General features: G+C 39.3%; 1 protein-coding gene across 1 annotated transcript in view; it reads right to left on the reverse strand.

Annotated features, from left to right (window-relative positions):
• Positions 1-3,638: 3,638 nt before the first annotated feature.
• Positions 3,639-13,177, reverse strand: part of sema3e (sema domain, immunoglobulin domain (Ig), short basic domain, secreted, (semaphorin) 3E) — a 29,185-nt gene continuing 19,646 nt past the window's right edge. Inside the window, exons 5-17 of the mRNA XM_087796818.1 lie at positions 13,030-13,123; positions 12,850-12,966; positions 11,233-11,375; positions 11,043-11,157; positions 9,580-9,649; positions 9,378-9,522; positions 8,928-9,153; positions 8,763-8,854; positions 7,487-7,528; positions 7,213-7,379; positions 6,922-6,992; positions 6,618-6,751; positions 3,639-5,294 (exon numbers count right to left, since the gene is read on the reverse strand). Coding sequence (XP_087652944.1) covers positions 4,794-5,294; positions 6,618-6,751; positions 6,922-6,992; positions 7,213-7,379; positions 7,487-7,528; positions 8,763-8,854; positions 8,928-9,153; positions 9,378-9,522; positions 9,580-9,649; positions 11,043-11,157; positions 11,233-11,375; positions 12,850-12,966; positions 13,030-13,123 — 1,917 coding nt within the window. The 3' untranslated portion in view covers positions 3,639-4,793. The remainder of the gene's footprint in view (positions 5,295-6,617; positions 6,752-6,921; positions 6,993-7,212; positions 7,380-7,486; positions 7,529-8,762; positions 8,855-8,927; positions 9,154-9,377; positions 9,523-9,579; positions 9,650-11,042; positions 11,158-11,232; positions 11,376-12,849; positions 12,967-13,029; positions 13,124-13,177) is intronic.

The following is a 13,177-nucleotide window of genomic DNA, read 5'->3' on the forward strand; positions in this document are numbered from 1 at the left end:
AAACGGATCATATCACCATATGAATGTAATCCAACATATGAAGAGAAAGTAGATAAACTCAAATCCTATTATGAGATTTTCCATTCATTGTTTGTTTATGTTACATACAACAAGGAGCTCATGACGTCGTCTGTTTTAAAGGGATTGTTTGCAAAAATATCTCACACACAGATCAAAATTAAATTAAATCGAAAAAATATGATTTAAAGTTGGTGGTGTTTTAAATTGACATCTGACTCCAGGAGTCCTTTGAAGGATGTGTTGCTTCCAGTGGAAAGACCTGCAGCCTGAGTTCCCTTTTTTAGTCGCTGGTATAGTTTGACTTTCATAAACTATTCCCGGAATACTACTGCCCCCTGTGGGAGATGATGATCCAAGTTTTGTTTCTTTTAATCATCCATCCATCCATCCATCCATCCATCCATCCATCCATCCATCCATCCATCCATCCATCCATCCATCCATCCATCCATCCATCCATCCATCCATCCATCCATCCATCCATCCATCCATCCATCCATCCATCCATCCATCCATCCATCCATCCATCCATCCATCCATCCATCCATCCATCCATCCATCCATCCATCCCTCCCTCCCTCCCTCCCTCCCTCCCTCCCTCCCTCCCTCCCTCCCTCCCTTCCTCCCTCCCTCCATTCATCCATCAATCCATTCATCCATTCATCCATCCATTCATCCATCCATTCATCCATCCATTCATCCATCCATTCATCCATCCATCCATCCATTCATCCATTCATCTATCAATCCATCCATCTATCAATCCCTCCATCTATCAATCCCTCCATCCATCCGTCTAAATAATATAGATAAAATAGTTGTTGATTATTGAGCTGTTTCCATCCATTGAACGATCCATCCACAGTCCATCCACAATTCTTCCATCCATTCATCCATCCATCTATCCATAGATAGATAGATAAACTTCATTGATCCTCTGGAGGTCTCCTTCAGGAAATTGTTTCTTACTTGGGAAATTGTTCGGGGAATTGTTGTAATCCATCCAGTCATTTATCCATCCATCTATCCATCCGTCTATAATAATATAGATCTATCCACAGTCCGTCCGTCCGTCCGTCCGTCCGTCCGTCCATCCATCCATCCATCCATCCATCCATCCATCCATCCATCCATCCATCCATCCATCTAAATCATGTAGATAAAATGATTGTTGATTATTGAGCTGTTGGCACAGGTGTTCCCTCTCATAGTGCTTTTCTAGTTATTATATTTCACTGGTAATGTTGTGAGAATTATTATTTTACATTGGTGGACATAATGTTGTGCATGTGCAGCATATTTTTTTCAGGAACCTTGCTGAAAAATAGCATGACTTTGTGTCATTTTCTTGCACTGGACAGTTGGATCTTAAAAAAGCAATTTTATTAAACTACTATATTTGTAACATCTACATATGTTCAACAGCAATAGATGAAAATCCTTTCCATTGTAGCAAGTGGACAGAATAAGGGCAGTAATTCCAGCATTAAGAGGTTATAACTCACGATTCTTTCTGCAGCACACTTCTTCTTGTGAATCAATTTCGAGTCGTGGGCGAAAAAGTTATAGGTGACTTGGTTAATCAATGGTGATATTGCTGTTATCAGGGAATGAAGTACACAGCTTTAAGGGTAGAGTTTGACTTTTTTTTTGTTGTGTTCTTTTTTTCCTTCTGCTTGTTAAGAATTCTTCTTTGCAAATGAGTTTGTCTAGAAGGAAGAGTGGTGTTCTGTTTTGATATAACCTGGAATTCGTCCAGGTTTTTGCTGCTTTTTTGTCTGATGTTTCCAATGCTAACTACCCAGCAACCTCCGCAGTTAAAAAAATATCTACAGAAACATTCATTATTAATGCCACTTCTACAATTCTATGCATATTTTATTGGTCACAAAATGGTCTCTCTGGCGTCATTGTGACATATTTTGTTTTTAAAATGAATAAATGCAATAATTACATGAGGAAACGGGGGGGAGACATAAATCACCAAAGCACAGCTAATGCATATGGTACGAGAATAATTAAAAGGTCACCTACCCACGATCTATCACACCTGGTGTTTAAGACTAGAGATAATACTTGTTCCTGCAACGGAAAACAAACTGCTTTATCTTATTTGAACCTCTGTTTGGGGATAATGCTGGCTCTGCTTGTTTTTGTTGCCCTTTCATTTTAACTTCAGTCGGTGTTTTTTCATAACCGAGCTTGACAGCGAAACCACAGTCTATGTTCTCTGTGATAGCTCCTCTGCTTATCAGACCTTCTGTGCAGGAGGAGAAGGTTTATATGATTTTGTTTTTACTTCTACGAACCCGTGCGCCTTGAACAACCAGAGATAAAAATGAAAGTCGTTTTTATTTATCGGATGGAAAATACATTTTTTAGGGATTAGTATTTTCTCTAAGGGGAACATCATATATATATATATATATAAACTGAAATAAATGTGTGAAAGAACAAATTGTTCTTATTAAGCATGAAAGCTTGTGTATTTATGAATAGATTTTAAGGACAATAAAGTCATGGTGATCCCCTAACATGAAGCAAAAACGAACGCATTGACAACACATTCTTCTCTAATGTGTTTTTCAGCTCTCAGCGACCAATTGTCTCAGCCTATTATGACTGTCATTGGCACAACAGATGCACATTGCAGTGGCAATAAACGACTCGAAGATAAAACTCTCATCTTCCCTCAGTGTCCATTAAGAGCCGTGCCCTTTGACCTTTAGATCCCCTTGTACACCACTCAAAGGATTTACAGCATTTCATGACAGAAAAATTGTCAAGATTTACAATCCTTAAATAGCAAATTTCCCTCATTTCTTCACTCTGAATATCAGGAGGACCCGGTCCGACACAGACCGTTGACCAGCGGGGTCTAAAGGACAAGCTGCTGGTGTTAAACTGAAAAGAGGAAGGAGGGAGCTTTGATGGGGACGAAAGCAAAAATCGGTCCAGAGCATGTTGCTATGGTAGCCGTGTTGATAAAATCAGCAGCAGCTATTTCGTTCTGAATTGCCTTCAGCTTCCCGCTGGCTTAGGTGAACTCGGACAGAATAAAAATTAATAGGGTGTTTTGCCCAGAGGCAGAAACTACTCACTTGTTGTGTGAATAAACAGTATAATAATAAGGATAAATAAATTAGAAGATAAATTGGAAGATCAGAGCCAAATATTATTTGCTTTTCCTTTAACTCATTGAGGAAATGAAGTATAGTGGCCATTCAAAATGAAACCAACAAATGGTAATGAAATATAAACAAATAATCATCTTTTAATCCACATGTACTATTATTTTGTAAGAGGGAGACACAATGACACTCGTGGTTGTTCAGGGAACGAGGAATTAAAGCTGTCTTTTCTGATCAATACTCAGACATTGATCCAGGGTAAAGCAAAAAAGGATATACCATGGTAGGCGAGGAGGAGAGTGCAGGCGGGTAGAGGGGGATTTTAGCGGACAATATTCCACGATGTATGAGTCAAAAAGCTAATTTTAAGATTCATTATAGGAGAATCATTGGGTTTTCATTGGAAGTGGATTCACTGGATAAACAATTGGATTAAATTGGATAAAGAATCTTAAGAAACAGCGAAAAGAAAAGGAAGACAAACAATGATTTTTAAAGACGAGGTTATAATTTGACATTTGTGACTGGAGAGGGTGATCACGAAAGGTTGTAGTGGAGGAAGCAACCTGTGATATCACAAGGGAAAACAAGGGATTTGTACATCAATTAAAAGGCGCAGAAAATAATACAAAATACTAAGTTTACGAAACGAATGCTAGTTTAACCCGCGATTAAAAAGAAATACTTACAACTGCGGCTTAAAAAATAATTTCAAGTCAAAAATGTTGGATGTACTACTGTATTTCATTACCTAAAAACGAATGTACTTCAACAATAATGGATATAATAATAACCTTTGATTTGTCTTTAAAATACTGCCTCCAACACATTCTGTCAATCAAGCATTTATTGGTCTTTTTTTTCCTTTTTACAATACTATCAGAGGTAATGGTGTGTAACACGGGTCATTGACCAGAACACTTTTATTTTGAAAAATACACAAGGTGATGAAACACTGGGCCTGATCTCACTGTAGTTCAGCAACACACCACACGGTACATTTGATCACGAGCATGGACGAACAAACCACTTATATTTAATACCTTTAGTGCTTAAATAGTACTTTCTTTGATAGGATTTTAAAAGTCATACAATTATGATAGTGGCATCGCAACCCGTGGTCCATGGAGAACTACACAACCACGATACTTAAAGCATTCTTCATACAAATTTCCAGTTTAAGACGTCTATACAACAACAGAGAAGAGTAGAAAAAAGGAAAATAACTTAACATTGAACCGCAAAACTATTCTAAACGCCATTGCCTGATTTTTTTTATTTTTTTTATTTTTCTGATACACGTACAGTGTCAGTTACGGTGCCGCTCTGGGCTTTTTTTATCTCTATGGCGCCGTAATGAGAGGTGGTTTTGGTGGAACAGCTTGTGTGTGTCGGGAGTGACAGCAGGACTGACCCGGGTCGGTGTGTAGCCGCTGATCTGTGTGTTCTGTCTCTGCAGATCAATGCTCTGCGTCGCTTAATCGGTCGTTCCCCTCCTGGCGGTGCGTTCTCCTCCTTTACCGTAGATACCTTCAGCGTGAGCAAACAGAGTCCGACCTTTAGACGATGAATAGAAGAGTGTGTTTTTTATGTGTGTGTGTAGAGGGGGGAGTTGTATGTACAATGTAAGCTCCAAACTCCTCAGGTATCAGTGGTGTGTCGTGGAGCTCGATGGGAGTTTTCCACACTTTTCCCTTTCTTTTCCCCCCCTGGCCCTGCGTATTTCTTCTTGGCCTTTTTCCGTTTTTTATCGGAGCACCACACCCTCTCGCAGTACTCCTCCACCCGCTGGGCGTCACCGTAGCCGATCAGCTGCATGAAGTCCTTGTACCACAGCCTGGAGTTCGGAGCCGGGAGCGAGGACGGCGGCAAGGATCTCGGGCTGGGTCTCGGCAGGGTTCCGGCGTGGGAATGACACGCGGCAGCTCCGGCTCTAGCCGCCCCCTCTCCGACGGCGGCGGCGGCCACGCGAATGGCCGACTCCACCTTCTCTGCTCCGAGCACGTGCAGAGTGATTCGTAGCAGGGTGTGAACGTAGCCGTGCTCCACGGTCTGGCAGACGTACACGCCGGCGTCAGAGCTCCTCACGTCTAAGAGCAGCAGACCGTGGGAGGTTTTGGTGACGCGCTCGTCTTCACGCACCTGAGAAGAAACGAAAACAATCATCTATTGTTCTGTGGATTGAATTATTGTTGAACCATTCAACACGTTCTGTAGGATTCTGAATGTACTGCATAAAAGGCTGTTTATAATTAGAGAGATGTGTTTTGAGCTCATCTGTATTTGCATATTATATCCTCCTGTGTCAACAAATAAATATTAATAAGTATTTTAACCCCTTAACACACACTTAATAACCCTTTTTTTTGTTACATCATCAGCCAAAATGGCCAAAGCAAATACTGGCTGATCGTATTCAATATACTTCAGCATCCTTTCCTCAGTCAATTCTCTTAATCCCTTGTCTTATCTCAGGGTCAAGGTGACCCGAAGGCCAAGGAGGTCGGTCTCCTTGATGCAAGGGATACCTCGAACACATTTGTTTTCGGGCCTCCGGGGTCACCTTGACCCTGAGATAACACATGGGTTGAGGTAAGAGCAGAAGTCTGTGGTTGGTCAATGTTTTTTTTTTTAAACATTTTGTTTTGATAAAATAATTTATGTACTGATTTTTTTTTTTCAAAGAAGGCAAGTTTTGTTGGGGTGGAATTATGTTGAAGATGACATTGAAGAGTTATTGTATATCTTAAATCAATTATCTCTGTAAAAATATTGAGGATTATTCCAATTTTCATTTGACTCTTGCTTAAAATATTAAAAGTGATTGCAATTATTACAATTATTTGATCAATCCTTTCAATATAATACATGTTGAATACAATTATCCAAAGAAAGTATTCAATGTTTTAAAAAAAACGACAACATTACAATAAAAATATGTATTTATATATACACCATTAAAATTTTTGATGGCACTCAATATATTGACGACATGAATTGTATAATTTTGTAAGATGTAAGTAAAAAGGTTCCCATTAATAATCAAGTGATCTTTTTGTTTTCATCAAGTACGTACATTAGCTTTATTTATTGTTCAGAATGGTGTTTTGCCGCTCATTGTAATGGAAAAGACAGATATTATTTGTTAATTTTATGTGCAAGTATTGTCGTTGTTGACTTTAAGGGAGAAATACTTTCACGGCTTTATCTTCAGCATTTTAAAAGAGGTTTGGTTGTTTTAACTGAGATGTGAAACCTGCATTTTCAAAGTGAAAACTCTATTCATAAGGGGAAAAAGTCTGTCTTTTTACTAATAATACATTTCACAAGGACTTTAAAGGTCATACATTGCCCCCCCCCTCACCTGACCTTAGTCATACTTTGTGTATAAGTATTTGTGAATTTTCTGGTAGGCTTTTCCTCCTCTTTTCTGTGATGCACAGTGAATATGAACGTCGGTCTCACCTCTCGCGTCTCTCCGTCTCTCTGCAGGAACCACAGGACCGTGGCCTGAAGTGATCTGGGAACGCACTTGAGTAAAGTACTGTTGCTCTCCACCGCAAACACTCGCCTCTCTTCCCCTCGCTGCCATTGTTCATCTGCACGGTAAGGAGGACATGAGCGCGTTCATCGTTTTCACGCCACTTCAGCGAGCGTGCTCGAAATGCAAGGGCTGGGGATTGAACTCATGTAGGTTCTTCGTGACTTATAAGGGATAAAAACCTGTGATGGAATATCACAAGCTGGAGGACACATTACACGCACTAACCGTCAATTTGCAGTCCGTTGCACAGCTGGACGGCGTTGCCATGGCGAACATCCTGTCGCCTGAATCGTCGGCTGAGATGGAGGAGAGTCATTTTGTGTAATGAAAGTGTGAACGATCCATGAAGAGAAGCAGAAGGAAAAAAAACAGAGTGTGGGAGAAAGCAGGGGTGATCGTGTACATACTGATGAGTCTTGTGTAACACCTGCCAGCTCTTTTCTGCAACATTCACTCAGGATTTCAACGTCTAAGTTGAATTTAATGCAAGAAAATGAGACATTTCTATGATGTTACCTCTTCATGTAGACCCCTGCTGGGTAGTATCTGGAGCAGGTGAGACCGTCCCAGGCGCAATAGGGGTCCCGGGCCAAGCAGCAGTCGGCACATTCTGACCCGTACAGGTCACACTGATGCAGTTTGACCTGGGCCACGCCCACGTCCGAGCCCACGTACAACTGTTGCTGTGAAACGGTAACATGGACTTTGTAGCATCCATTACTGACATCACACACTTTGTTACAATAGCAGCCTCTGGTGGTAGAATGGATGAGTTGCAATTATGGCTTACCCTCTTAGGGGAGATGATGAGCTCTTGGATTTCAACACGGTCCTGCAAACACACCAGAGCTTTCGGTCACTTTTATTGTCAGAACTTGTCATTTATTTTACTCAAATATATTTATACTTGTGATTAATTTCCCTTCGGATATATATTTTTTAATTATTATTAATAATAATTTTATAATTAACGTGTGTCTATCTGTCTGCTGTTGGGTTTAGGAATATATCTGATGTTTAAGATGTTTAAATAAAATGTTCATGATTCTAAAGTTTGGATTAAGGAACTAATGATGACATTTGAAGGTGTCTTCTTGAGTTCCATGTGAATTTATGAACCTTTTATAGCTTCACAAACCCAGCTCTGTGAAAAACTAGAGAAAAACCCAGTGAACCTGACTTAATAAAACACAACATTACAACCCATAAAAGAAATCTGTAAAGGTTTATGTGTGAAGACAAATATTGGTTTTATTACTTTATGTTTTTTACAACTCGGAAAAACTTTATAACTAACATTGCTTGTAATCTAGGGATGTAGTGGTTAAGACTACAAGAGCAAGTTGGGTTTTCTTCCAGTTAAATAGTGACTTTTAATAAAGAACATGTAAAACCAGCTCCTTGGTGGAGGTATGCATTTTCTCAGTGCTTTTTGAGTTTGACTTTTGTTAATGATTGCTTTTATTTAATTTTTAGGACACGGTTTTTGGCATAATAGTTATTATTTTTAATCAGACGGAATGGATTTTTTTCTGGAGTAGAAAAAATGGTGCATCCAACTCCCTTCCATTCTCATCTCAGCGAAGTCCTTCAGTATTGACTGGGAAATAAAGATTTTGGATACAAGGAGATGTTTCTCGGTGGAGTGGCTGGACTTTCACTTAGTAAAATGGAGAGGCTCTTCGCGGATATTGAGAGAGATCTACTCAGGATGTTTCCTCGATGAGGTGATCAGTGATCAGGTCTGTTGTAGTCGGATGAGACTCTGGGGGAAACACAGGATACGTTTATGATCCTGCTTCTGTAATTTTCCCAGAAGATGTTTCTGAGGAGATGAACGGAACGATTTTTACATCGACTCTCCTCTGAAACTTGGATTTATTTAGGAAATAGATGGTTGTATAACCTCTTACTTTTTTTCAACCAACACATACAAACCTATTTGAGGATCGAATGCAACAAAAAGTTTGATGCATAAAAGAAGCTTCCGGTATGAGTTCAAGGCTAACGCAAAAGCTCATGAGATTTTTAGTTAAAACCGTGAGCTGATAACAAATATGACGCACCTTAAAAACCTGCAGCTCCTCCAGCAGCACTTCCTCCATAGTGTTGGCATCTTTATTGTAAATGGTGATAACTTTCAGCACGGTTGAATCATCTGACAAACCAAAAAAAAAATCAACATTAAATGTATCAAAAACATTTTTTTTAACCTGTTTTTTTTATCATACCGGTGCCGATATAGAGAACATGGTAGTGCCCGTCTTGTGCTTGGACACGGTCCACCGCGATCTGAGTCAGCTTCCTCTTGTTGGGCTCCGTCTGCAGCAGGATGGGTCGTCCATGATGAGGGACGACCGGCCGGTACATCACCGGGTGCGAGCGAACAAACCGCAGGACCTCATCCGGGAACTCCTTGGAGCTGGTGAAGCCTCCTCCGTTCACTTTACTGGCACACTGTGTCGTAAATCCCCAAAAAAAAGAAGAGAGAAAAAGCGACATTGTTGAGTGCGCCCGGAGCACCAGAGGTCACGTGTTTTACTGCTTGACCTGATGTAGCATAGACAGTGCATACATTATATCATAAAACACTCTCACTCGGCCAAGGACACGAGTATCCAGTGCTGTGAATACAAATGCATCAGGAGACCATCGCTCATACATCCATCTTGGAAACTCACAGATCCAGGTCGTGGGAAGGGGACTCTCTCCTCATTAGGAGTCCAGTGGTGCTCGGGTCTCTCTCGGTAGGCGAACGGGCCGTTAAAAGCAGCCCTGATGTCATCCATGTGGTAAACGCACACGGCGTAGCCTTCGAACACGGCGCTGTAGAAAGAGAAAACTGAGTATTCATCGTCCAATCCGCTTCAATTGTCGGTTTACCTCGTGGTGCTGAACAGGCCGAATATCTCCGGGTTTTTTCCATCTTTGTTTTTGAGCACGAAAACATCCTCTGCAAGACAAAATCAATTTACTCTGAAGAGGCCCACAGTCTTCTTGTCTCGCCCACCAAACATTGATTAAGCAGTAAAAAACGACTGGTGAGAGTGATTTAAAAACCACAGTACAGTCGGATATCCAGACTAAACATTTAAAAGCATGTTCATTTATTCTTATTTCCCAACAATATTTAAATAACACGATACTAGTAAACAAAATGGACAAAGTAATTCAGTGGCATTTTCAACACATTTTGTTACTACTTTTTGTCACGAATAAAATATATATATAGAAATAATTATCTTAGGGTTGAGGTGTTTGTCAATGTGTTGTCTTGGTCTTTTAAATGTGCATGTATTTTAAACTGTGTATTGTTTTTGAAAGGCACTTTACAAATAAAACATACTAGTTATTTTTATAGTTTAAGTAAGACTATATTAGAGAAAAGAAAAACTGATCCCAGCAAATCAACAATAAGTTAATCACATCGTGACATTGAGGAAAGACTTCTATTTGGAAGGCAGAAACCTTGAGCATAACCAGACTCAGTGTTGACAGCCTCCTGCTGTGACCAGTGACTATGTCATTGTCTTAAGCTGTTTTCATCACTGGTCAAGTGGATTTCTATTGCAAGCCTTGGTGGTTCTTTAGCCGTCCTAGCATATAGCAAGTGTTAGCCGGGCTGCACCCTGATATTTTCCTACACTGCTTATCCATGGTTATTAAGACATGCGTTTATTTTTTCCCTCTTTACTCGAAATGCTGATACACACTATGAGTTTCCTCTTCTTCTTAGGCAGTTGGAATGCTGTACGGATCATGAGTTTTGTTTAATTTAATGTAATGTATCTTATTTCATTTTAATGATTGATTCCTTATTTATCTATACGTCATTGTATGGTAATGTATTTGATTATATTTTAATGAAATGTATTTTATTCATCTCTTTTTATTTCATTCATATTATTGCCTTTTTATTCTGTAATGCCACCACAACCCATTTGTGGGTTTTGTTCTGGCAATAAAAGTTAGTCTAAATCTGAACATATTTCCAAGCAAGACAACTTTTTATACTCGAACAATATTACAATATTTTATACTCAAACTCTTGTTTGTATCCTGGAATATCTATTGAAGATGCTCTACTTCGAGTCTGTGTTTTATCACAAATAAATAAATAATAAATAAATAAAGCTGAGACATTTAAAAATGTCTCAACTTCCTACACTCCCTTGATTAAGAATCGCGAAAGATTAACTTTTGACCAAATTGCAGTGAAATATTTTTGACAAAACTCATAAAGATGGAAGTGAAGAAATGAAATGTGCTTTAAAAATATATAAATATTATAGTGACCTCTATTTAAACCCTGATAAGCATCCACACGGTCATAAGCGTTTTCTCACCCAGATTGTCAAAATGCGTGTCCATGCCGTTCGCTCCAGACACTGAGCAGATCAGTCGAGCTTTCAGGAAGGAGCTCCATCTGTTCACCAGCATCCTCTGTCCTCCCTGGTCGTTCTGAGAGGCCAAGAGGAGAAAGTTGGTGTTGTGGACTTCACTTTGAAAATAAATACAAATAAAGTGTATTCTCACCGCGCAGACTCTTCCGACTCGAGTGTAGACGGCCTTGTTGATCCCCTCGGCGTCCACCTCTCGCTCAGTGAAGAAGAAGTAAACCTTGTCGTCGTCTCTGTCGTCGTTGTCAGGAATGATGGCCGAGCCCACGAATTTAGGTTCTGAGACGTAAAGGAATTCAACTTCTTAGAGTAAACCATGGAAATAAAGTTATACATTATCAAAATGACGGAAAATCAGCCAATTATAAAAGTACATTTGAAAGTTAACAATGGCAATGCAAACTTAAGGTAGAAGATTTTGATGGTGTTTTTTTTTTTAGGAAGGTCTTTAAGCTACTGCTGCTCATGCAACCAGGTCTGTTCTGAACTTGAAAAACTTCATGTGTCCGTGGTGACAAAATGTTTCAGGTTTTAAAATCTAACGGGGTAATGTCTCCTGGTTCAATTTAGTCAATTCATATAAACATTGCCTTTTTTTTAATTATTTTTTATCAGGCAGAGGAATGTACTGTTTGAGTGATTGTCTAATTTACAAAAACTTAACAAATAAACCCACAATATTCCAAGAAGACAAAAGCAAAACTGTGACTTTTTTTTACTACTAGTACAAAAAGAATGAGATTAAAAATATACATTAAATTCAGTTTTATCACCGTCAATTCTGCAATGCTTGTTTTAAGATAACATGTCTAAGGAAGAGATAAAACAAAAAATGACAAACATATTGGCATCTTAGTAAGTGGATAAGTAAGTAATAGTTATTTGTAAACCGCCTTTCTAGACCAGGGTTACAAAGCGCTTTAACAATCAAAAACAATACATAGTTAAAAATACCTACAAATTAAAAAAAACTCTAAAAGGTCAAGACAACATAAGACAAACACAGGAGTCCCAGAAAGTCAGGGAAAAGCCTGCACAAATAAGAAAGTCTTATGATGTTTATTGAAGGAGTCAGTAGATCATCAAACACAGAGAGAGAGAAAGATCGTTCCAAAGCTTAGGAGCAAGTAAGAACCAGAATTGTAAAATTGATCGCGAAAGAAACTGGAAGCCAGTGAAGTGTTTTAAGGATCGGAGAAATGTGAGTTCTTCTACTAGAACTGGTCAGAATTCTCGCCGCAGAGTTTTGTATTAACTGCAGTTGAGACAGATCCTTCTTGTTAAGACATGAAAATAAACTGTTAAAATAGTGTAAACAAGAAGACACAAATGCATGGATTACAAGCTCCAGATCTTGTTTTGACATCATTTTCCTAAATTTTGAGATTTTTCTCAGTTGAACTGCAGTGTTGAACTAGAGACATGTCTTTGTCAAATACAACACCCAGGTTTCTCAGGCTCAGTTTGACAGACAGGTCATCTAAGTAAAATAAGAATGGCGGTAACCATTAAATGGGTAATTTAATAATCAGTGCCGAAAATAAATCAAGTTCAAAATATCTTTCACAAATGAATAATATTCAAATGAAGTAATTACATTTTTTTTTAAGAAAATACACATGATACTTATATTTAAAATTAACTGTACTAGTATAACTTTTTCTTTTTTTTAAATAACGTAAAAAACATATATTAGAAAAATAAAAAAATTGAATGAAACAATATTTGGTTTGTCTTTGGACGAGTGACCAACCATTGAGCTGTTGTCTGTCGTCCCTCTCAGTGCGAGTGTACGTCCTGTTGTTGAGTCGACACAAGGCGCCGTCGTTCTCCCAGTAGTCGGTGTAGAGTCCGATGTACAGCTCTCCCCCTGAAGTCACATGACCACCGTGTTTGAAACTGCTACACCGTGAAGCGTCGTCTCAACTCTTACTGGAGAGCGTGGACGTGCACGGGCTCTTGGGGTCGTACGGACATCGTCCCCTTCCACTCGCGGGACTCTCGTCTTCCAGGGCGAAGACACGGTTCTTGTGAAGACAAGCGAGATAAAGCCAGTCACTCATCACAACACATTAGTTAAT

This window comes from Callionymus lyra, chromosome 8, assembly GCF_982586985.1.
Source record: "Callionymus lyra chromosome 8, fCalLyr1.hap1.1, whole genome shotgun sequence".
In the NCBI taxonomy this organism is placed as follows: Eukaryota; Metazoa; Chordata; class Actinopteri; order Syngnathiformes; family Callionymidae; genus Callionymus; species Callionymus lyra.